This window comes from Geotrypetes seraphini, chromosome 3, assembly GCF_902459505.1.
Source record: "Geotrypetes seraphini chromosome 3, aGeoSer1.1, whole genome shotgun sequence".
Lineage (NCBI taxonomy): Eukaryota > Metazoa > Chordata > Amphibia > Gymnophiona > Dermophiidae > Geotrypetes > Geotrypetes seraphini.
In genome coordinates, this window is record NC_047086.1 from 9,401,561 (window position 1) to 9,426,466 (window position 24,906).

The following is a 24,906-nucleotide window of genomic DNA, read 5'->3' on the forward strand; positions in this document are numbered from 1 at the left end:
AACGTTACAGGGCTTCAAAGAAGGTTTGGACAGGTTCCTAGAGGACAAAGGGATTGAGGGGTATAGATAGGAGTAGAGGTAGGTTATAGGGATAGTCTGGGACCATTGCTCAGGCAATGGCCCTGATGGGCCGCCGCGGGAGCGGACCGCTGGGCGAGATGGACCTCTGGTCTGCCTCAGCGGAGGCAACTTCTTATGTTCTTACAATGCAGGTGTTAAGAACCTTAGCAAATAGGGAGAGGATGAGATAGTGGATGCTGTGGATGGGCAGACTGGATGGGCCATTTAGTCTTTATCTGCTTTCATGTTTCTATGATGAGATTTTGCCTCTATGGCGGACTTTTCTTTATCAGTGCTTTGCATCTAACTTGGCAGTGCTTATACTACAATTTCTTCACTTGGCTCCTTTTTCTATATTTTGAAAGATGTTCTTTTGGCTAGAATAGCCTTTCACCTCTCCTGATAGCCATGCTGTCATTTGGCCTTCCTTCCATCTTCTTTAATACCTGAAGATCAGACAATTAAGCACTTTATTAACTATTATTTCTGATTCACAATGAGAAGAGCTGAGGCTCATGCCTTCTACCTGGCTCAGCCCCAAGTCATCCATCAATATTCGGCTTTCCTCATTCTCGCTGTCCTGGGTTTTGTGCACAAAGAGGCTCTGTAGAGGTACATCTGCGGAACAAACAACTCGCACCTGAAGGGGAGAAAAATGAAAGAGTTAATGCAAACAGGTTTTTGTTTTCATTGTACTGGAGTGCATGGTGTTGGGCTCAGAAATACTGGGTAGTTATTAGGGGTAGAGGCCAGAGGCCACTGTTTTAATTTAACTGTCGGCCACATGCTTTAAATTAATACTTATCACTAAAGCAGATTTGAAAATGTAGATCTCTGTCAGACAATGAAGTTTCAAATGCAAAAAAAAGTTTTTTAAAAACATATTTACAAAATGTGGTCGAGTCCTTTTTCCCACATTTACTGAGCATTGTTTAAGTTATCATGTGATGCACGGGGAGGGGCCTAAGGCCCTGATTGGCTCACATGCCTGATGCACCAGGGAGGGAAAGGCCTGCCATTTTGAAATGACTGGCCTACTAGTGGGACGGACTGAGCTTCCCTCCCGCTCCAACTTCTCTAAAAAGGTATGGGGAGGGAAGCTTGGAGGGTGAGAGGGCAGTTTGGTGGGACCTCCATTGCCTTTTTTTCTCGTGTGGGTGAGGTGGAGTTGACATGGCAGGAGGCGTGAGGGGGTTCCGGTGCCAGTTCATCAGAGAGGGCCATCATCAGTGGTCATTGGTGAGGCCCCACTTGGAGTATTGTGTTCAGTTTTGGAGACCGTATCTGGCGAAAGACGTAAGAAGACTTGAGGCGGTCCAGAGGAGGGCGACGAAAATGATAGGAGGCTTGCGCCAGAAGACGTATGAGGAGAGACTGGAAGCCCTGAATATGTATACCCTAGAGGAAAGGAGAGACAGGGGAGATATGATTCAGACATTCAAATACTTGAAGGGTATTAACGTAGAACAAAATCTTTTCCAGAGAAAAGAAAATGGTAAAACCAGAGGACATAATTTGAGGTTGAGGGGTGGTAGATTCAGGGGCAATGTTAGGAAATTCTACTTTACGGAGAGGGTAGTGGATGCCTGGAATGCGCTCCCGAGAGAGGTGGTGGAGAGTAAAACTGTGACTGAGTTCAAAGAAGCATGGGATGAACACAGAAGATTTAGAATCAGAAAATAATATTAAATATTGAACTAGGCCAGTTAATGGGCGGACTTGCACTGTCTGTGTCTGGCCGTTTGGTGGAGGATGGGCAGGGGAGGGCTTCTATGGCTAGGAGGGTGTAGATGGGCTGGAGTAAGTGTTAACAGAGATTTCGGCAGTTGGAACCCAAGCACAGTACCGGGTAAAGCTTTGGATTCTTGCCCAGAAATAGCTAAGAAGAAAAAATAAAAAAAAAATTTTAATTGAATCAGGTTGGGCAGACTGGATGGACCATTCAGGTCTTTATCTGCCGTCATCTACTATGTTATGTTACTATGTTACCTTCACAAGCTACATTGGCAAGCCATAGCATCCAGAATTTACTTCTAAGCATCCTGTTTATTGCACCATATATGTCACTCAAACTCAGCAGAAGCGATAACTCATCTCTTCTCTGAACTCCAATTCACATCTGCTAGAATCTTCAACTCCTCCAAGATGATCCTTCCCTAACCAAAAGGTATCAGATACAAACGAATATTCAACTCATTCTTCACCTACATTGCAATAAAAAACTAGAACAGCCTCCCCACAATTACTTACCTGTAACAGGTGTTATCCAGGGCAGATAGTCTCACAGATGGGTGACGTCATCCATGGAGCTTGGTACAGACAGTGCAAAAATGTACTGTCACTTTAATTTCTTTAGAAGTCTCACGACCACCCATACCACACATGTGCGAGTGCCTTCCCATCCGATATCGGCTCTCAGGACCACCAGTTCAGTAAAAAGCTAAGAATCCAACTAGGGGAGGATGGAGGGTTGTGAGAATATCTGCCTGCTGTCCCTGGATAATACCTGTTACAAGTAAGTAACTGTGCTTTATCCCAAGACAAGCAGGCAGCATATTCTCACAGATGGGACTCCCTAGCTACTGTGAAAGGGATGGAGGAAAGTTAGGACTTATGTAGAAAATAAATTTTGTAGAACCGCTTGGCCGAACTGACCGTCCTGTCTGGAATGAGTCTCCAGACAATAATAGGGTGTGAAAGTATGTATTGGGGACCAGGTGGCTGATTTACAAATGTTCTCAATAGGAGTGGAACAGAGAAAAGCTACTAAAGCTGCCATTGCTCTAACTTTGTGTGCTATGACACAACCTTCCAATGGTAGCACAGCCTGAGCATAGCAGAAGGAGATGTAGTCTGCCAACTATGTAGAAATTGTTCTCTTGGTAACTGGAGTTCCCAGTCTGTTAGGGTCAAAGGAGAGGAAGAGCTGAGTAGAGGCTCTATTATCCAGATAATAAGCTAAAGCAAGTTTACAGTCCAATATATGAAGTGCAGTTTCTCCTGGATGAGAATGTGGTCTTGGAAAGAAGACAGGCAGAACTATAGACAGGTTGAGCTGAAATTTCGAGATGACTTTCAGTAGGAATTTTGAATGAGAATGAAAGACAACTCTGTTATGGTAGAATATTGTATAAGGCAGATCTGAAACCAGTGCTTGAAGTTCACGGACGCATCAAACTGAAGTGATGCAAATTAAGACGACCACTTTCCAGGTGAGATATCTGAGTGATGAAGAAACTAATGGCTCAAACGGTGACTTCATGAGTGGAAAGTGCAACACTGAGGTCCCAAGAAACTGAAGGAGCTTTGATTGGGGGCTTCGTGTGCATATGTCCTTTCATAAATTTGGAAACTAAGGGGTGTGTAGCCAGAGGCTTATCATGAAGAGGAATGTGAAAGGCACTTATAGCACCGAGGTGCTCTTTAACTGAGTACACCAGGAAGAGAAGTGAGTCCACATAAAACAATAGCAGCGTTGTATGGAAGGTTTCCTAGCAGCATGAATGATAGCTGAAACTGGAGTGGAGAGACAATTTGTCATTGGGAAAGAGGTACCAGGCTGTTAGAGCCAACAAATGTAGATTGGGGTAGAGTAAGGGATCCTTCATTCTGAGTGATAAGAGTTGGGTAAATCTTCAGAGAAATGGGCTCCCTGGTACTGAGCTGAAGTAGAAGAGGGAACCAGGGCTGTCTTGGCCATCTTGGAGTGATGAGAATCATTGTAGCTGGTGTGGCGAGTAGATGATGCGGCAAGTGTAGTCTGGAACAAAACCGTGGAAGTTGGTAAATCTTGGGAGACGCAAACAGATCTATTTGAGGTATTTCCCATGTAAAGATTCATTGAACCATGTTCATGTTCAAGGGCCATTCGTGAGGTTGAAGCTATCTGCTTAGTTTGTCTGCTTGTTTGCCAGATATACCGCCTTGAGGAAGATGTTTCACAGAATGGCCCAATTTCAGATTTGAGTTGCTTCTTGGCAAAGGAGGCAAGAACCTGTGCCCACTTGCTTGTTCACATAATACATAGCAACTTGATTGTCTGTGTGTACCAGAATTAGTTGATCGAGTCGACATAAGAACATAAGAATAGCCGTACTGGAACAGACCAATGGCCCATCCAACCTCTACAGGGGCCTTCTTTTTCATGTACCTCTGCATCAAAAGATATTAACGACAGATAGAAACATAGAACAAGACGGCAGAAAAGGCCCAACGGCCCAACAAGTCTGCCCAATCAGGATCCCTCCCACCCTCGAGAAACTATCCTCTGTTATACCTTTGTAGCGACCCCATCTGCTTGTCCTTACCTTATAATCATAAAAGGCATCAATGAGGGTAATGAAGCGTCGAGCTTGGGTCCTCTGTGACACTGTGAGTAATGGGATATGTCGAATAAAAACGGTATCAAAGGCCATACACATTTCCAAGTAGTCGCTGGCACCTAACGGCTGAAACAAGAGAGTCATTGTTATTGAAACAAACAGTATGAAGAAGTGATTCCTGTAATATTGTTGGCAGCTGGTGAAAGCATAATTTGCTAATACAGATCGTTTCAGAAATTACATGGATAACATTGGGCAGATCAGCTATTCATATATTAAAAAGGGGCCAGGCTAGGAGAAGGAAGGAAACAGACTTAAATGCTGACTATATATTTTATACTTGAATCCCCAAAAAAGGAAGAAGGTTCTTAAAAGCTACAATAGTCAAAAGGTAGGGCTTGCCTGAGGTACCACAAGCCTTGTGAAAGGTGAACAACTCAATTTTCATTGAAGAAATTTAAATAATTTTAATTAAAATTTAATCAATGAGGGTGAGCGCCCTCAGTGTGAGGTTGTGAGCTCCACGCACCGCTACAAGAGCAGAGCTAATGTTTCCAAATGAGCCGTCAACTTTCATTACGCCAGCCACACACCATCATGGGAGCGCTCACGTGTGCAATTAGTGCAACAAAAGTGCCATAAAGTGTTAATAATCAAGTGCAAAAAAGGTCAATAATTCCACAAGGCCTGTGGTACCCCTGTAACACCAAAACCCGCACACTCGGAGCTTAAACAAGTCATAGAATCAATGTAAATTGAGCTCCGAGTACTTAGCTTGATGCATAAGGATGATATTCAATGGAGCTCATACAGGAGCTGGATTCACCGTGATACAGTTCTTGGAGATCAATCCTGGGTCCAAACTGGTCCTACCGGGTTTGGTGTCAGGGTCGAAGACTCCTTCTTCAGGAACCGGACTGCAGCTAGAGAGCCAGCACCGGTCAAAACAATCTACGAGTTGGCTAGGCAAAAGGGGGAGGAGCCGGACCAAGGCCGAGCCTCTCTTTAATTCTCACGCCAAAGCTGTCGTCAGCTTGTTAACTTTTGTTAACAGATGATAGAACAGGAGGCAACCAATAGTAACAAGAGAATAAAAAAGAAAAGTGATAATGAAAAACAATAAAAGTATTAATATTCAAAAGTGAAAACCAAAACAGAGCCAGAGAAGACAACGCATAGCACAGTTCAAATGATTGCGTTCCACTCGATGGTATAGTTTAAGGCTGTTGGCTGAACAGCCTGTAGTTCAAAGATCCAGTACTGCTCCCGCAGTTGAATACAGGCCCCTCTGTCCCCTTGAAATTTACTGGGGATCTGTTCAATGACCAGCCATCTCAGATCAGAAAACTGTGTTTGTGTTCAAGACAGCGGCTGACCATGGGGGCCGTCAAAGTGCAAGTGTTTATTCTGCTCTTATGCTCTACGAGGCGATCTTGACTTGTCTGCTTGTACGGCCAACATATCTCTTAGGAACTGTATCACAGTGAATGCAGTTACCGTATGAGCTCCCTTGAATATAAGAACATAAGAATATTATTATGTAATATAATTCTTTCTCTTCAATGATGTGGGCTTGATGGGATTTCTGATTTTCTATGACTGATTTAAGTTGTATTAAGAAATAATATTTCTATATTTTTTGTGTAAATTCCCATATCCCGTATACTTGTTTGAATACATTAACAAATTTCAATTAAAAAAAGAACATAAGAATAGCCTCACTGGGTCAGACCAATGGTCCATCAAGCCCAGTATCCTGTTCTCACAGTGGTCAATCCAGGTCACTAGTACCTGGCCAAAACCCTAGGTGTAGCAATATTCCATGCTACCAATACAGAGCACAAATTTGTTTCCTTAGAAAAGGCAGGGATTATAAATATCAAGGTGGAAGTCAGAAAGAAGTATAAAATACAAAAAAAGAACTGACTTCAATGAAAAACTGTCTATGGAGAGTGATCAGTTGTGTATATAGAGCGCTCAGAGATATGAAACTCCGAAGGGAAAGCTAAGAAGCCTGCAAAAGGAGTTCACCTTCCAGTCATTGCAATCTCATATCGCTGATCACTCTCTGAGACTTGATGAAAAGGTTTTATATATCTTCAGGGGGGACAGGCAGGCCTTTAAGGGGGGGAGACAGGCCTTCAAGGGGGGACAGGCAGGCAGGCAGGCAGGCCTTCAGAGGGGGATGCTGGCCTTCAAGGGGGGACAGGCCTTCAGGGGGGACTGGCAGGCCTTTTGGGGTGGGATGCAGGCCTTTAGAGGGAGGTGTAGGCCTTCAGGGGGGGGCAGAGCTTCAGGGGAGGGAGGCCATGGTGTAGAAGTACACGGAGGGAGGGAGGGAAGAAGGGGGGGGTTCAAAGAGACGTGCATACGCAAGACTTTGGGGGGGGGAAGAAATAATGGATCTAAAAATAGAGGAGAGGGAGAGAGATGATGGACAATGGGATTTAGGGAGGAAAGGAACAGAAAGGGAGAAGTTGCACGCAAGGGATGGTGTGAGATACTGGATAGGATGATAGAAATGATAGAGATACTGGATAGGAGGGTAGTTGGGAAAAGAAAGGGAGAGATGGTGGACCCTGGGGTGGTGGGGAAGGAGGGAGAGATGCTGGATGAAAGGGTAGTTAAGAAAAGGTGGATCTGTGGATGGAGACGAAAAAAAAAGAAAGATGCCAGACCTCCGGGGGAAGGAAGGGAAACGGAAGGGGAGGATAGAGATGGCAGATGGATGGTTAGCAGAAAGAAGAAAGAAGGAGACCATAGCAAGCAAGTTATCAGAAGACAACCAGAGCCTGGGACCAACAAGATTTGAGTAATGACCAGACAACAAAAGGTAGAAAAACTAATTTTATTTTCTGTTTTGTGATTACAATGTCAGATTTGAAATGTGTATCCTGCCAGAACTGGTGTTAGACCGCAAACGTGAGCTAGGATTTAACAGAGAGAGGAAAAGTATTTTTTGTTTGTTTATTTTGTTTAAACCACAGCGCCAGTGTGGTTAGGAGAAGGCAAAGGGGGTGAAGAGGCTATAAAATAAACCCACCAGGATGTTTGAAAAAAACACCCAATTGGGCAGGAAAATCGAATCGAATAACCAATTCAATAGGCTGAATCGAATCAAATTTTTTTTTCCCTGAATCGGGCAGCACTAACAAGCAGTGGCTTACCAAAGGGAAGGCCGGGAGAGGGGGGGTTCGTTTCAGCCTATTGATTTGGTTATTCGATTCGATTTTCCTGCCCAATTGGGTGTTTTTTTCAAACATCCTGGTGGGTTTATTTTGTAGCCTCTTCACCCCCTTTGCCTTCTCCTAACCACACTGATGCTGTGGTGTAAACAAAATAAACAAACAAAAAATACTTTTCCTCTCTCTGTTAAGGTGATGCTCCCATGGCCACTGGCCTGGACTCCTGTGGTCTCTTCAAGTTTCACACAATTGATCACTCTTTACTACTTCAAAGACTCGCTTCCATTGGAATAACAGATCAAGCACTAGAATGGTTCAGATCCTATTTTTCTGACAGATCTTCTACAGTTCATTTTAATAAGACTACCGTATTTGCCGGCGTATAAGACGACTGGGCGTATAAGACGACCCCCCAACTTTTACAGTTAAAATATAGAGTTTGTTATATACTCGCCGTATAAGACTACCCCTTCTTCCGCACACCTTCTGCACAACCTTCTGCCTGCCTGTCCCCCCCTTGAAGGTCTGCACCCCCCGAAGGCCTGCACCCCCCCGAAGGCCTGTCCCCCCCCTTGTAGGCCTGTCCCCCCTTGAAGTCCTGCCTGCCTGCCTTTCCCCCCCTTGAAGGCCTGTCTCCCCCTTGAAGGCCTGCACCCCCCCCCCGAAGGCCTGTCCCCCCTTGAAGGCCTGCCTGCCTGCCTGTCACCCCCGCCCCCCAAGGAACTCCCGAATAAAGAAGATGGGGATCATCGTAGGCGACTCCATCATACGACATGTGGACAGCTACACCGCAGGAGGAAGAGAGGACAGAGTTGTCACCTGTCTGCCTGGAGCAAGAGTGAAGGATGTGACCAACAGGATCTCCAGGATCATAGATGGAGCAGGGGGAGAGGACACCGCTGTACTTATCCACGTGGGGACAAATGATGTGAGCGGGCGGAAGTATGACAGGGAAGAGCTGAAGGGCCAGCTCCGCTTTCTCGGAAGACAACTGAAGATCAGGGAGGTGAAGGTGGCCTTCTCCGAGATCCTCCCAGTACCAAGAGCGGATGGAAAGAGACAAGGGGAATTGCAAGTAATCAACGCCTGGATGAGACGATGGTGCGAAGAAGAAGGCTTCGACTTCGTGCGCAACTGGACGGCGTTCTGGGGAAAAAGCAAGTACTACAGAAAGGACGGACTACACCTCAACAAGGAAGGAGCAAGAGTTTTGGCAGGCAACATGAAGAAGGCAATCGAGAAGGCTTTAAACTGAAAGATAGGGGAAAGCCGACAGTCGACCACCGGTCGATGGTACGGATAGCAGGATGCCCCGACGAAGAAGCCAAGGACAACTACACCTACACAAGAGAAGACGACCTCACAGCCAATAAGGGAGAAAAAGCAGGAAGGGACAACTCAGACATAGGAGGGGACGACCACACAGCAAAAAAGGGTGATAACACAGGAGCAGTAAAGGATACCAAAATTGAAGCTACAGGGACGGCCAAGAGTAGAAGGTCCAAAAAGGTAACACGAAGAGAACTTAGATGTATGTATACAAATGCTAGAAGTCTGGGTAACAAAATGGGGGAACTAGAGACAATAGCAAGACGTGACATATTGGATATCATTGGCATAACAGAAACATGGTGGAATGAAGAAAACAAATGGGACACAGTACTACAGGGATACAAACTGTATAGAAGAGATCGAATAGGGCAGAAAGGTGGAGGTATTGCTCTATATGTTAAGGAGGGGATAGATTCTGTTGAAATGGTTAAAACAGAAAGGAAAGAGAAGCTTGAGTCACTCTGGATCAAAATTCCTGGTCAATATGGCGCAGATACGAAAATTGGCCTTTACTATCGTCCACCAGGACAGGCGGAGGAAACTGACGCAGAAATGATGGAGGAAATCAAACAAGAATGCAAGACAGGCAATGTAATTATATTGGGAGACTTCAATTTCCCAGGGATAGACTGGAAACTAGCAACCTCCAACTGCGGCAAGGAAGCCAAGTTCCTGGAGGTGCTAGGGGATTGCTTCCTGGAACAAATGGTAAAAGAGCCGACAAGAGGCAACGCCACCTTGGACTTGGTCCTAAATGGCCTCACGGGACCGATAACAGAAGTGGAAGTCATAGTTCCACTGGGAACGAGTGATCATAATGTAATCAACTTTAAACTACACATCAGGAAAGGGAAACATGCCAAAACCTTAACCACCACCTTGAACTTTAAAAAGGGTAAATACGATAGCATGAGAGCCATGGTAGAAAAATGACTCGAGAAGATGATGGACAAACTTGAAACGGTTGATCAGGCATGGACACTACTGAAAAATACTATCACAGAAGCACAAGATCTCTACATTCCGAAGATTTCCAAAGATCGGAGAACAAAGAGCAAAAGAGAACCGGCATGGCTTACCATACAGGTGAAGGAAGCCATAAAAGAAAAGAAGGACTCTTTCAAAAAATGGAAATGCATAAAGACAACCGAAGCCTGGAACAAACATAAAGATGATCAGAAGAAATGTCACAAGGCGGTGAGGAATGCAAAACAGGAATATGAGGAAAAAATAGCCCAGGAGGCCAAAAACTTCAAGCCCTTCTTTAGATACGTGAAAGGGAAAAAACCTGCAAAAGAGGCAGTGGGACCCCTGGACGACCAGGGAAGAAAAGGGTACGTCAAGGAAGATAAACAAATCGCAGACAAACTAAATTCCTTCTTTGCGTCCGTCTTTACGAAGGAGGACACCTCAACAATACCTGAAGCGGAGAAAGTGTTTGCAGGAGAAATAGAAGACAGCCTCACCACAGTTGAAGTGGACTTAGACCAGATATACTATCAGATCGACAAACTTAAAAGCGACAAATCCCCTGGACCGGATGGGATTCATCCGAGAGTCTTAAAGGAATTGAAGGTTGAAATCGGAGAGTTATTGCAAAAACTTGCAAACCTGACAATCAGAACTGGACAGATACCGGACGACTGGAGGATAGCGAACGTCACCCCAATTTTCAAAAAAGGATCGAGAGGGGAACCGGGCAACTATAGACCTGTGAGTCTTACGTCTGTCCCTGGCAAGATGGTTGAAGCACTGATCAAGGATAGCATAGTCCGGCACTTGGACGCATATGACTTAATGAAACCCAGTCAACATGGATTCAGGAAAGGGAAATCATGTTTGACTAATTTACTCCAATTTTTTGAGACCGTGAACGAGCAAATCGATAGTGGGAAGCCGGTGGACATAATATATTTGGACTTCCAGAAAGCGTTTGACAAAGTTCCACACGAAAGACTTCTCAGGAAACTACATAGCCATGGCATAGAGGGGGATATACAAAGATGGATAGGCAAATGGCTGGAAAACCGAAAGCAGAGAGTGGGCATAAATGGGAAGTTCTCCGACTGGGAGAAAGTGACTAGTGGTGTGCCCCAGGGCTCGGTACTTGGGCCGATCCTTTTTAATATTTATATCAATGACCTAGAGGAAGGAACATCCAGTGAGATCATCAAGTTTGCAGACGATACAAAACTATGCCGGGCAATCAGATCGCAGGATGATAGAGAGAAACTCCAGAGCGACTTGTGTCAGTTAGAAACATGGGCGGAGAAATGGCAGATGAAATTCAATGTGGAGAAATGCAAGGTAATGCATTTAGGCAATAAAAATAAGGAATACGAGTATACAATGTCAGGTGCAACTCTGGGGAAGAGTGAACAAGAAAAGGACCTGGGTGTGCTGATAGACAGAACCCTGAAGCCGTCGGCACAATGCGCGGCAGCGGCAAAGAAGGCAAATAGAATGTTGGGCATGATAAAGAAAGGAATCTCGAGTAGATCGGAGAAAGTTATAATGCCGCTTTATAGGGCAATGGTCAGACCACACTTGGAATACTGCGTCCAACATTGGTCTCCCTACCTAAAGAAGGATATAAAACTGCTGGAGAGGGTGCAGAGACGAGCAACAAAACTGGTGAAGGGTATGGAGAAACTGGAATACGAGGACAGACTTATAACACTAGGATTGTTCTCCCTTGAGAAAAGGAGACTGCGTGGGGATATGATCGAGACCTTCAAAATACTGAAAGGAATCGACAAAATAGAGCAGAGAAGATTATTTACATTGTCCAATTTGACACGGACTAGAGGACATGTAATGAAGCTAAGGGGGGACAGGTTCAGGACTAATGTCAGGAAGTTCTGCTTCACTCAGAGAGTGGTTGACACCTGGAATGCTCTCCCAGAGGAGATTATTGCGGAATCTACCGTCCTAGGCTTCAAGAGCAAACTAGATGCATATCTCCTTAAGAGAGGCATATAAGGATATGGTGGAATATAAATTACGCCAGGTGTACACCTGGCAGGGCCTCCGCGTGTGCGGATCGCCGGACTTGATGGACCGAAGGTCTGATCCGGAGAAGGCAGTTCTTATGTTCTTATGTTCTTATGTTCTTATGTTCTTATGAAAGCCTGCCTGCCTGCCCGCCTGCCCCACCCTGAAGGCCTGATGCCCCGACCCACCCCGAAGGACCGCTCGCCCCCCTGGCCTCCCCGCACCACCTATGAAGCAGCCGCAGCAGGATCGCGAAGTCAGCGTCAGCGATCCCTACGCTGCTTCCTGCGCCACGGTCCCACCCCTCCTCTGACGTCAGAGGAGGGGCGGGATCGCTGACGCTGACTTCGCGATCCTGCTGCGGACTGCTTCACAGGTGGTGCAGGAAGGTCAGTGGGGCGAGCGGTCCTTCGGGGATGGGGGGGGGATTGAACGGCAAGGCTGGGAGCACCCCCTTAGGGCTGGCACCCGGGGCGCACCGTCCCCTCCGCCCCCCCCTTGGTACGCCACTGCATGTAAACAGTACCCGGCGTATAAGACGACCCCCGACTTTGGGGAGGATTTTAAGGTACTGAAAAGTTGTCTTATACGCCGGCAAATACGGTACTTCAAAACCATATCAGACTAACTTTGGTATTCCACAAGGTTCTATATTATCTCCTTTACTATTTAATATCTACCTGGCCCCCCCCCCCTCTCCTGACTCTTTGTCAATCAATAGGATTTACAGCTTATGCTTATGCTGATGATCTTCAACTTATGCATAATATAGACCCTGCAAATCAAGATGATATTGCTCTTATTAACCAAAAACTTTCCACCATTCATGATTGGTTAAATAATAATATGCTTTCATTAAATATTTCTAAAACTAATACCATGTTATTTGCATGGAAAGAAGGCTTACATTTAACTGCTCCAATTTTAATTGATAATATTCCACTCAAATTAACTACTATTATTAAAATATTAGGGGTACTAATTGATCACAAACTTACATTTCATCCTCAAATCAGTACTCTAGTTAAAAACTGCTTCTATAAATTAAGGATGATCAGATCAATCCGTCCTCTTCTTGATGCTAAATCCCTTACAGTTTTAATACATTCCCTTGTAATATCCAAAATTGATTATTGTAACTCTCTACTCAAAGGCATAAATTTAAAAGAAATAAAACGTTTACAACTAATCCAAAACACCGCTATTAAACTCATATCTGGTTCTAAAAAATATGATCATGTTATTCCACTACATTGGTTACCAGTCATACATAGGATAACATATAAAATCGCCCTTTTAACTTTCAAAACATTACAAACACCCCCCCAGTATTCATTGACAGACTTCTAATCCCAGATGACCCACCTAAAGCTCTTAGATCCACTTCTCAACATACTCTTAGTGTCCCATCTCTAAGGATAATAGGTACTCGCCGTACCACAATCTTCTCAGTAACTGCGCCTATGATTTGGAATTCTCTTCCTATATATATAAGATCCGAACAAAATATACAGAAGTTCAAAAGCAATCTAAAATGCTTTCTTTTTAAAGATGCCTATAATTGACTATTTGATTTAGTCCAGCAAATTTGTTAACTTTTCCCTACCCTAATGTACTTTCCTTTTATGTATCTTTTCTCGATAAATATTGTAGTTCTCCCCTCCCACTGTCCACTAAGCTCTTAATAGTTAAGTAAGAAAACTGTCTGACTTATTTGTTTGTCTATAAAAGTTTTTATTATCATTGTACAACGCTTAGTATCTAGGATAAGCGTTTAATCAAATATATGAATAAACTTGAAACTTGATTTAAAAATTTGATTTGATTGCAATATCATATTTCAATGTGATTTACAAATAATAATAAAATCAGGGTAAAAAAACCACAGAATTGTTAAAGCTATGACGCTACAGGACACAAGAGGAAGACAGGTTTAATTACAATTCATAAAAAAATAAAATGAACATAGAGGTTAAGACAGTAGGATGGGAATAGTTAACCTCTTAATTTTCATTTAGAGGATTTTAGTCCACTATAGTGTTTGAGTTTTGCAGCTCAGTCGAAAGCGTCCTTAAAGAGCCAGCTTTTTAAGAGACCTTTGAACTTACTAAGTGAGTTTTCTTCCCTAATATAAATTGGAAGCGAGTTCCAAGTTTGAGGTGCTGTAACAGAGAAGATCGTGAATCTTAGTGAGCGGCAGCCTTCACAACTCGCTGCTGTGGCTAGCATCAGGCCTTCCTCTCTGCTGGTTTCTGCCTTCACAGAAGCAGGAAGTAGTTGAACTGATAAACATTTATTAATAGAAATAAGGTAATCTTTTTTTTTTTTTTTTTAATTAACTTTTGGAAACCAAAATTCCCTTCCTCAGGTCAAAACAGGATACCATAACAGCAGGATTGGACAAGTTCCTTGAGGAAAAATCCATAGTCTGCTATTGAGATAGACATGGGGGAAGACACAACTTGTCCTGGGATCGGAAGCATGGAATGTTGCTACTATTTGGGTTTCTGCCAGGTACTTGTGACCTGGATTGGCTAGATAGACTATTGGTCTGACCCAGTATGTCTATACTTACTCTATGTTCTTATGTTTTGGCCTCTGAAAGCTAATTGAAAAATGTATTAGTCCAATAAAATGGTATATTCTTATTTTCCATTTTTTTTTTTTTTTTTCTTTTTGTTAATTTGTAAAGTGATGATTGTTATTTGTCAGATTTTCAAATTTACATCTGCTTTCTTTATACAGTATTTTGCACACAGTATTCGGGAACATGAAACATAGAAACATAGAAATAGACGGCAGATAAGGGCCACGGCCCATCTAGTCTGCCCACCCCAATGACCCTCCCCTACCTTTCTCTGTGAATAGATCCCACGTGTCTATCCCATTTGGCCTTAAAATCAGGCACGCTGCTGGCCTCAATAACCTGAAGTGGAAGACTATTCCAGTGATCAACCACCCTTTCAGTGAAAAAGAATTTCCTGGTGTCCCCGTGCAGTTTCCCGCCCCTGATTTTCCACGGATGCCCCCTTGTTGCCGCGGGACCCTTGAAAAAGAAGATATCTTCTTCCACCTCGATGCGGCCCGTGAGATACTTGAATGTCTCGATCATGTCACCCTTCTCTCTGTGTTCCTCTAGTGAGTACAGCTGCAACTTATCCAGCCGTTCCTCGTACGGGAGATCCATGTGCCACTAATTCTGTTTCTGTGGTGTAGCATTGCATGCAGAGTCTGGATTCTTGGCGGTTCAGTTTAATTTTTGTCTACATATTTCTATTTTTAGTCTGTGATTACTTATTCATAGAAACATAGAAATAGACGGCAGATAAGGGCCACGGCCCATCCAGTCTGCCCACCTTAATGACCCACCCCTACCTTTCTCTGTGAAGAGAACCCACGTGACGATCCCATTTTGTCTTAAAATCGGTCACGCTGCTGGCCTCAATCACCTGAAGTGGAAGACCATTCCACTGGATGAGGGTGTATATGTATTCTGTGTGTATGAAAAAGAAATGGTTTCTGTTAGCACTGACTGCAGGATTGATCTGTACTAATCTACTATTATTTAACATTTCCATGGTGCTGATAGGCATAAGAGATGGTCCCTGCTCAGCAGAGCTTTAAATCAATAATCTGGCTTGTTTAGTTTTACAATGGGTGCATTGATGTCCTAGTGCTCACTGTAGTGTTTAAAATGCTGCCTTTTTCTAGGTGCACCCCTGTTGTGTGATTCGTGGATTATTACTAACTTACTAAAAATAATTTTTTTTAATAGAGGAAGGGGGTGTTAAAATATGATCGGCCCCGGGTATCAAATATACTAGGTATGCCACTGCTTACAAGAGCTTACAAGAAAAGAAATTCTATCAGAACCTTGGTCTAACCCCTGCGGAGTGCCACAAGGCTCTCCCCTCTCTCCCACACTTTTCAACCTATTCATTGCTTCCCTAGGCAGCACCCTAGATGCCCTAAACATAACTTCATTCAGCTATGCGGATGACATAACCATCCTCCTTCCATTCGACATCCACGACCCCATCTCCACAGGACGTCTGAAAACTATAATGGAAACAGTAGAAAAATGGATGACAAATCATAAGTTGAAGCTGAACACGGACAAAACTAAATTCCTACTACTAGAGAAGGACAAAAAACCATCCCTAACAGAACTGGAAGTAAACTCAATCAAGTACCCAATACAGAGTTCCCTCAAAATCCTGGGAATACAACTAGACAGATGCTGCACTATGCAAACACAAATCCACAAAATCATCCAAAAAGCATTCTTCACAATGCGTAATCTGAGAAAAATAAGAAAATTCTTTAATAAAGACCAATTCAGGATCATTGTCCAATCCCTCGTGCTAAGTATGGTAGACTACTGCAACAGCCTTTATCTACCTTGCCCAATCAACACAATAAAAAAACTACAGACCGTCCAGAACACAGCCCTCAGACTCATATACTCACTCAGCAAATACGACCATATTACCAAAGCATACTTAGAATCTCACTGGCTACCAATAAAAGCAAGAACACAATTCAAATTCTACTGTCTCCTATTCAAAGTAACCCACGGCGCGGCACCCAGCTACCTAAACAACCGTTTTCACTACTATCTCTTATCCAGAAGAAGGAGAACACAGAACATTTTCACCTACCCTCCTCTCAATGGTACTCGACGTAAGAAACTTTATGACAGCCTACTAGGGACACAGGCAGCTAATATTGACTCCGACATCTCAAAATTACTGATCGAAATTACAGACATAAAAGAGTTCCGAAAAGAAATAAAAACACTACTGTTCAAAAAATATCTCCCATCAATCTAAACCGCCATCTAATGAGTTCTCAATCAATTCCTTGGGAAAAGAATCTCTTTATCCAACCCAAACTAATCACCACTACTGTCCACATCATCAACATTAATTAACCAACATCATGCAATCATCAAAACAATAAATACACCTCCGCTTATAGGCATATGATGCTACTCTCCATCCAAAGAAACTTGACTCAGCTCATGTAACATCTTCTGTAATCTAGAACATATTGTAATTCCTTATTCTCCACCAGTAGTAAATTGACTCAGTTGCTATGTAACATCTCCTACGATATTGAATGTACTATAATTCTTCAATATAAACTGTAATTATCTCTTCCTATAATGTAATTCTTCTGGAAACGCCCAGATATCTTCTTTATTGTAATCCGTGGCTATGTTACATCCGCTGCGATATTGAATGTATTGTAACTCTTCACTGTTACTTGTAATCTACTCTTCTCCTGTAATGTAATTCTACTGGAAATGCCCAGATATCATCTTTATTGTAATCCGCCTAGAACCGCAAGGCACAGGCGGAATAGAAATCCCTAATGTAATGTAATAGCGTTCAATGAACTTGCTATGATCTTAACGTCTCAGGGGAAACTCTAAGGGAAACTCCAAGGGAGAGCTGAATCAGTATTAGTGTCAGCAACAATTACAGACTGAAGAGAAATGCCAGACGATCCAATCCACATGAGTTTGCTCTTCTGGCTTCCTTGCCTCAGGCGGTACAAGTCCCTCATAGACAGTAAATTTGCTGTGGAATCATAAGAACATAAGAATTGCCATCTCCGGATCAGACCCTGGGTCCATCAAGTCCGGTGATCCGCACATGCGGAGGCCCCGCCAGGTGTACCCTGGCATAGTTTTAGTCCCCATATCATTGTATGCTTCTCAAGGGAGATGAGCATCTAATTCTTGAACCAAAGCTTCATTGTATTCATGTTATAGTCATTATTTTCCTGACCTCAAGTCCAGATGGGTATACATTATTTTGCTGTTGACTGGGGACTTACTAAGTACTGGCCTGAGTTTCCTTGTCCTTGGAAATGTGGATGACCATTTTTGAAAATGACGTCTAAGTCCAACTTAGATGTTTTCCGCTAAATGTCTAAATTTGGAAGCATAGAAACATCATCGGACTTGATGGACCCAGGGTCTGATCCGGAGATGGCAATTCTTATGTTCTTATCCGTTTTTAAATAGGACACCCAAATATGTTTTTTGAAAATCACCTACTTGGACGTCTTGGGTACCAAAATGTCTAGACCTCCAGGATGTCCAACTTTATTCTCCATTTTTGACCACAAACCCAAGTTAGAAACATCCAAATCAGCACCATTTAAACATGGGAGAAGCCACCATTCTAATGGACTGGCCATATAGACATGCCAAAAGAGCAGTGAGGAACCTTAGAGGGCACTGCTGTGAACTTCACACAAAGGGTGCCAGATATACATCTCGAAGGCAAAAGCAACCCCCCCCCCCAAAATGCCGCAATCTAAAAATGAAAATTAAAAAAAAAATTGGCAAATAATATGGGGAGAGGAGGATACCTCTTCCCATATGTTCAAGAAAAAGGGGGAATGAATGAAAAAACGTGTTTATAATTTATACTAAATGAACCCATAAGTGTAAGAGACTTCAGTATTGGGGAACTGTGATCCAATTGAATGCTTTTAGTTAGTAACCCTGGGCTGACAACTCTTGTGAGGACTATTGGAGCCCAAGTGAGTTTGCCCGATATGTCACCATGGGGTCCTTTTATCAAGCTGCGGTAGGGGGTTTAATGCATGTAATACCGCCTGCCGCGCTAGCCGCTAACACCTGCATTGAGCAGGCGTTAGTTTTTTAGCCGGCCGCGGGGGTTAGCGCGTGATGAAATGTATGATGTGCTAACCTCACTAGCGTGGCTTGATAAAAGGACCCCCATGTCTCTATTGTGTAAAGTGCAAATCAAAAACTTAATCGAATCAAAATCAGTGAAAAAAATGTGTGTAACAGTTCATAATTCATTCATCTCCCTCTTTCAACAATAAGTCCTCAAAAGTTCAATAATAATCTGATGAAAGTATACCAGCACAATATAGAACTATAAATATGGTAAAAATTCAGCACAAGAAATGTCCAACTTATCTGTATAGAAAGAGTTGAACATAAGAATTGCCATCTCTGGATCAGACCCTGGATCCATCAAGTCCGGTGATCCGCAAACGCAGAGGCCCCGCCAGGTCTACCCTGGCCTAGTTTTAGTCCCCATATCACTGTATGCTTCCCAAGGGAGATGTGCATCTAATTTACCCTTCCCCGTATCACTCTATGCCACTCTTAAGGAGATGTGCATCTAGTTTACCCTTAAATTCTAGAACGGTGGATTCTGCAGTTACTTCCTCTGGGAGAGCATTTTAGGTGTCCACCACTCGCTGCGTGAAACAGAACTTCCTGATATTCATCCTGGACCTGTCCCCCCTCAGCTTCAGTCTATGTCCTCTTGTCCGTGTCACATTAGACATTGTAAATAACTGCTTTCCCTGCTCCATTTTGTCAAATCCTTTCAGTATTTTGAAAGTCTCAATCAGGTCTCCTCACAGTCTCCTCTTCTCAAGGGAGAACAACCCCAGTCTCCTAAGTCGTTCCTCGTAGTCCAGGTTCTCCATACCTTTCACTAGCTTCATTGCTCGTCTCTGCACCCTCTCCAGCAGTTTTATATCCTTCTTTAGGTATGGAGACCAATGCTGGAAGCAGTATTCCAGGTGCGGTCTGTCCATGGCTCTGTAGAGCGATATTATGTATCAGTACATCCAGGTCCTTTTCCTGTTCGGTCTTTCCCTGAGTTACACCTGACATACTATACTTGTGATCTTTATTTTTTCTGCCTAAATGCATCTCTAAGGTAAGTCGGTAATATGCCCTGATATACATCTCACCATATACCCCTTCTAATTTATGGTGAGCCCTCCAAAACTTTCCCAAAACCTACTATGCCCACATGTCTAGCACCCCAATAGCCTTTATGGTTGCAGGTCAGATAGCATCTATATGGCAGTATAGTAGGGTTTTGGTGGGCTCCTACTTAACACCATACATGTTGTGGTTAGAGTGTCTTATGGGTCTGGTTCCTCCTCTCTATGGTTCATTAGCCCACCTGGATACTTAAGACACCTGTGTGATTCTCTATTAGGGTTTCCCATAATAGAAACATGTCGGCATTTATTTATTTATTTCAATTACTATCCCGTTCCTCAGAAGCTCAGAACGGGTTACAAGTAGACATTCACAATCGTTTGAAAACAGACTAGTCTTGACAACAAATAGGTTACAGTAGACAATAATAGAGCTTATTTTAGAGACCAGACTGGTCCATCCTCAGTAACCATTATCTCTTTCTCTCTCCGAGAGATCCCATGTGCCTATCCCAGGCCCTTTTGAATTCAGACACAGTCTCTGTCTCCTCCACCTCTTCTGGGAGACTGTTCCATGCATCTACTAGGTGCTACGGTTCTAGACAGGTATATACTCTTTCATTCAGATATTTGGGGGATGGAAAGGAGCCGGTTACTACTGGGAGAGTATTGGGAGGAGAGGGATCATTACTTAATCCCTCCAGTGATCATCAGTTTGGGTATCTTTTTGGCACTGAGACACTTCCAAAAGAGGTCTAGCCCAAAATGACAACAAAAAGGGCACCAATCGGAATATTGGCTGGTGTGCAATTAACTTCTCGGTTGCTGCATTGAATATCCAGAGTTACTACGGCCCAAGGCAGCGAGCAGCTTACAATCTGCTTATCATCATCGGCTGAATATTGGGCTCTACATATTTACCGCATTGTTTTTTTATTGTTTGCTGCCTCGTATGCTTGGAACAGACTGCCAGGCTAAAAACCCGCTTGTTTGATGCCGCTTTTAACTCCTAACTCCAATCCACTTGTAAAGTACCCATCTCTATTTAGTCATTCCCTCTCAAGAAGGGATTGGATAATTTTCTGAAGGAAAAGGGGATAGAAGGGTTTAGATAGAGGGCTAATATACAGATCCTGGACCTGATGGGCCGCCGCATGAGCGGACTGCTGGGCATGATGGACCTCAGGTTTGACCCAGCAGAGGCACGGCTTATGTTCTTAATTTCAAGTTTTATTTAAAATTTGATATACCGCTTAAAAAATTGTCTATTATAATTATTAAAATCAAGGGGAAAATATAGAATGAAAAGATTAAGGGTGAAATACAAATTATTAAAAGAAAGGAGACCAATTCCGCATAATGTATTGAGCCTATGTCTCCCAACATCAACTTTATTTAATGGGGGGGGGGATTGTGAATGCTGTAAGGGGGCTTCCAACACTTTTATTCATTCGCTGTGGACTTGCTCTGTTATAGTAGATTTTTGGAAGGAGATTCTTCTCTATTTGGGGGATGTCTTGTGGCAATCTCTTACACTTCATGCAGGCAGGATATTGTTAGGACAGGAGACGGCTTTGCAGATTTGGGGTAGGGGAGCCCGGAGCTGGGTCCTGAAGGCTTGCCTTTTGGGTAAGAAATGTATTCTTCAATTTTGGACGCAGGCAGAGGCTCCCTCATTTTGGCATTGGAAGAACCGTTTACATAACCTGCTGTTGGCATTTCATGCTTTGACTTTCACTTTTAAACGCTCTAAAGCAATGGTCTCAAACTCAAACCCTTAGTGGGGCCACATTTTGGATTTGTAGGTACTTGGAGGGCCACAGAAAAAATAGTTAATGTCTTATTAAATAAATGACAACTTTGCATGAGGTAAAACTCTTTATAGTTTATAAATCTTTCCTTTAACAGTTAAAGGAAAGATTTATAAATTATAAAGAGTTTTACTTTATGCAAAATTGTCATTAACTATTTTTTTCTGCGACCCTCCAAGTACCCTATTTTTTCCGCAGCCCTCACATTTAAAGTTTAATATCTTTCCTTTCTCAAAACTGACACATTTCAATCACTATATTGAAAATAAAATCATTTTCCCTACCTTTGTTGGCTGGTGACTTTATTTTTCTGTGCATTTAACTATGTTTCCAGGGTCTTCTTGTCCTTTGACTAGTTTCTCTCCGTCTTCACTTTCTGCCTTGCATCCATCTTTGGCATTAACTTAATATTCAATTTTTATGCTTTCTTTTCAAAATCTACGTTTCCATGTCTTCCCTTCCCTTCTATCTCTCTCTTCTTCTGTCCCTATTTCCATGGTCTGACATCTCTTTCTTTCCTTTCTCTCCCTCCCTCCTTCCTTCCTTTCCCCTGGTCTGGCATCTGTCTCCTTCCCTCCCCCAACTTTTTATTTCTTTCACCCTGCCCCCTTCTTTCTTTCACTCTCTATCCATGCCCCCATTCTTTCTATATGTCTGTCTTTCTCTCTCTCTCCGTGCCTCCTTTCTTTCTTTTTTCTTTCTCCATGCCCGCCCTTTCTTTCTGTCTTTGTCCCATTTCCCTTCTTTCTTTCTGTCTCCTTGACCCCCTTCCTTCCTTTACTTCTCCCTGTCCTCCCCCAAGCCACCACCATTGGGAACAGGCCGCCACCACCGCAAACAGATAACAGGCTGCCACTGCCGCAATCGGGGAACAGGCTGCCACCACAATCGGGGAACAGACCAGCGCCGAGGTCTTAACTCTCCCTGCTTATCTTCCCCAGCGCGGGGATAACCAATTCACGCCACTCGACGTCAATTCTAACGTCGGGGAGGAACTTCCGGGGCCAGCCAGGCAGTGATTGGCTGGCTCGGAACTGCCTCCCCGACATTAGAATTGACATCGGGTGGCGAGAATTGGTCGGCTCCGAGCTGGGGAAGATATGCAGGGAGAGCTAAGACCTCGGGCGCTGGCCTGTTCCCGATTGCGGTGGCTTGGGGGAGGGCAGTGGGAAGGGAAGCAGATTGGGTGGGAACCCCTGCTTTAGGCGAGGACAGATCGTGGGCCGCAAAATAGTCCCTGGGGGGCCGCATGCGGCCCGTAGGCCACGTGTTTGAGACCGCTGCTCTAAACACTTTTACTCAGTCTGGGGTCCCTACATTCATCGTCTGTCCCCACGTATCAGCAGTTACTTTCTTAACAAACTTGGGGACTGTATTACCCATATTACCTCGGTTGTACATGGAGGTTTCCTACACCTGGGACACATTAGCAGGGTTGGGTTGGGAGTTGGGGGGGGGAATAAGGAGGTGAATAGTGAGCGGGGGAAGGATGGGTTTTGCTATTATCTTTGTTTGCTGGTTTTCTGTCGTGATGCATTCTGTGCTAGTGGTATGTATTGATGCCTGTTGGATTTATCATCAATAAAAATTGTTTACACGTAAAAGAACGGAGACCATAAAAGGATCTGCACATGAGGTAGGGGAATGTTCTTCCTTTGACTTGCCATTGACTTGCCTGCAAAGGAGGTGGTAGTATTAGCGCCACTAGGAAACAGCGATCACAACATGATCCAGTACAAGCTAAAAATGGGAACATCAAGGGTGAAAAGAACCACAACGACAGCACTCAATTTCAGAAAAGGAAACTACGAGGACATGAGGAAAACGGTGGGAAAGAAGCTCAGCAACAGCTCAGGGAAAATGGAGACCGTAGAGGAAGCCTGGGCCCTACTCAAGGGCACGGTGCACGAAGCACAAAACCTGTACGTCCCCAGGTTTAGAAAAGGGTGCAAAAAAAATTGCACAAAAAAACACGGTGTGGATAACAAATGCAGTGAAAAAGGTGATAAGTGACAAGAAAGCATCTTTCAGAAAATGGAAAATGGACCAAACAAAAGAAAACCAGAAGGAGCACAAAAGGCACAAAAAAGACTGTCACCGAGTGGTTAGGAAAGCGAAAAGAGAATATGAGGAGAGACTGGCTGAGGAAGCAAGAAACTTTAAACCATTCTTCAGGTATGTGAAGGGGAAACAACCAGCCAGGGAGGAAGTGGGACCGTTGGATGACGGAGACAGGAAGGGAGTGGTAAAGGAGGAAAAAGAGATAGCTGACAGGTTAAACGAGTTCTTCTTGTCAGTCTTCACGAGAGAAGACACATCCAATATCCCAGAACCCAAGGAGATCATAAACGGAGTCCTTGATGAAAAGCTGGTCCAACTAGAGGTAAGCCGAGATGATGTCCTCCGACAGATAAACAGACTGAAGAGCGACAAATCACCAGGTACGGACGGCATCCACCCGAGGGTACTAAAAGAGCTGAAACACTTCGCCAAATATGTAACCTATCCTTAAAAACTGGGGAGATCCCAGAGGACTGGAAAATAGCAAATGTCACGCCCATCTTTAAGAAGGGATCAAGGGGTGACCTGGGAAACTACAGGCTGGTGAGCTTGACCTCGGTCCCGGGAAAGATGATGGAAGCGCTGGTCAAGGACACAATCTGCGAACACATAGAAAACAAGGGACAACTGAAGGCGAGCCAGCATGGCTTTTGCAAGGGAAGGTCATGCCTCACGAACTTACTGTACTTTTTTGAGGGAATAAACAGCCAGATGGATAAGGGGGAATCCATAGACATCGTTTACCTTGACTTCCAAAAAGCCTTCGACAAGGTACCTCACGAACGGCTACTTAAGAAGCTGTGAAGCCACGGGGTGCAAGGGGATATCCACCGATGGATCAAACACTGGCTGGCAGGCAGGAAACAGAGGGTTGGAGTAAAGGGCCATTACTCAGACTGGCGATGGGTCACGAGTGGAGTTCCAAAGGGGTCGGTGCTGGGACCGCTCCTGTTCAATATATTTATTAATGACCTGGAGACGGGGACGAAATGTGAGGTTATTAAATTTGATGATGACACCAAACTCTGCAGCAGGGTTAGAAGCACGGAAGACTGTGAAGACCTGCAAAGGGACCTAACGAGACTGGAAGAATGGGCAAAAAAGTGGCAAATGAGTTTTAACATAGAGAAATGCAAGGTCATGCATATAGGGAAAAAGAACCCGATGTTCAGCTACAAAATGGGGGGATCATTGCTAGGGGTGAGCAACCTTGAAAGAGACCTGGGGGTAATGGTGGACTCAACATTGAAAGCATCGGCACAGTGTGCGACAGCCTCAAAGAAAGCGAACAGAATGTTGGGTATCATTAAAAAGGGTATCACAACCAGGACGAAGGAAGTCATCATGCCGCTGTATCGTGCAATGGTGCGCCCACATCTGGAATACTGTGTCCAGTACTGGTCGCCGCAC

General features: G+C 43.9%; 1 protein-coding gene and 1 pseudogene across 1 annotated transcript in view; one reads left to right on the forward strand and one right to left on the reverse strand.

Annotated features, from left to right (window-relative positions):
* LOC117356644 overlaps nt 1–24,906 on the forward strand; it is a 473,566-nt pseudogene that overhangs the window by 433,388 nt on the left and 15,272 nt on the right.
* The window catches only part of AFG1L (AFG1 like ATPase), a 283,959-nt gene that overhangs the window by 15,666 nt on the left and 243,387 nt on the right, over nt 1–24,906 (reverse strand). The window contains exons 11-12 of the mRNA XM_033936142.1: nt 4,368–4,508; nt 587–700 (exon numbers count right to left, since the gene is read on the reverse strand). Of these exons, the coding sequence (XP_033792033.1) occupies nt 587–700; nt 4,368–4,508 (255 nt within the window). The remainder of the gene's footprint in view (nt 1–586; nt 701–4,367; nt 4,509–24,906) is intronic.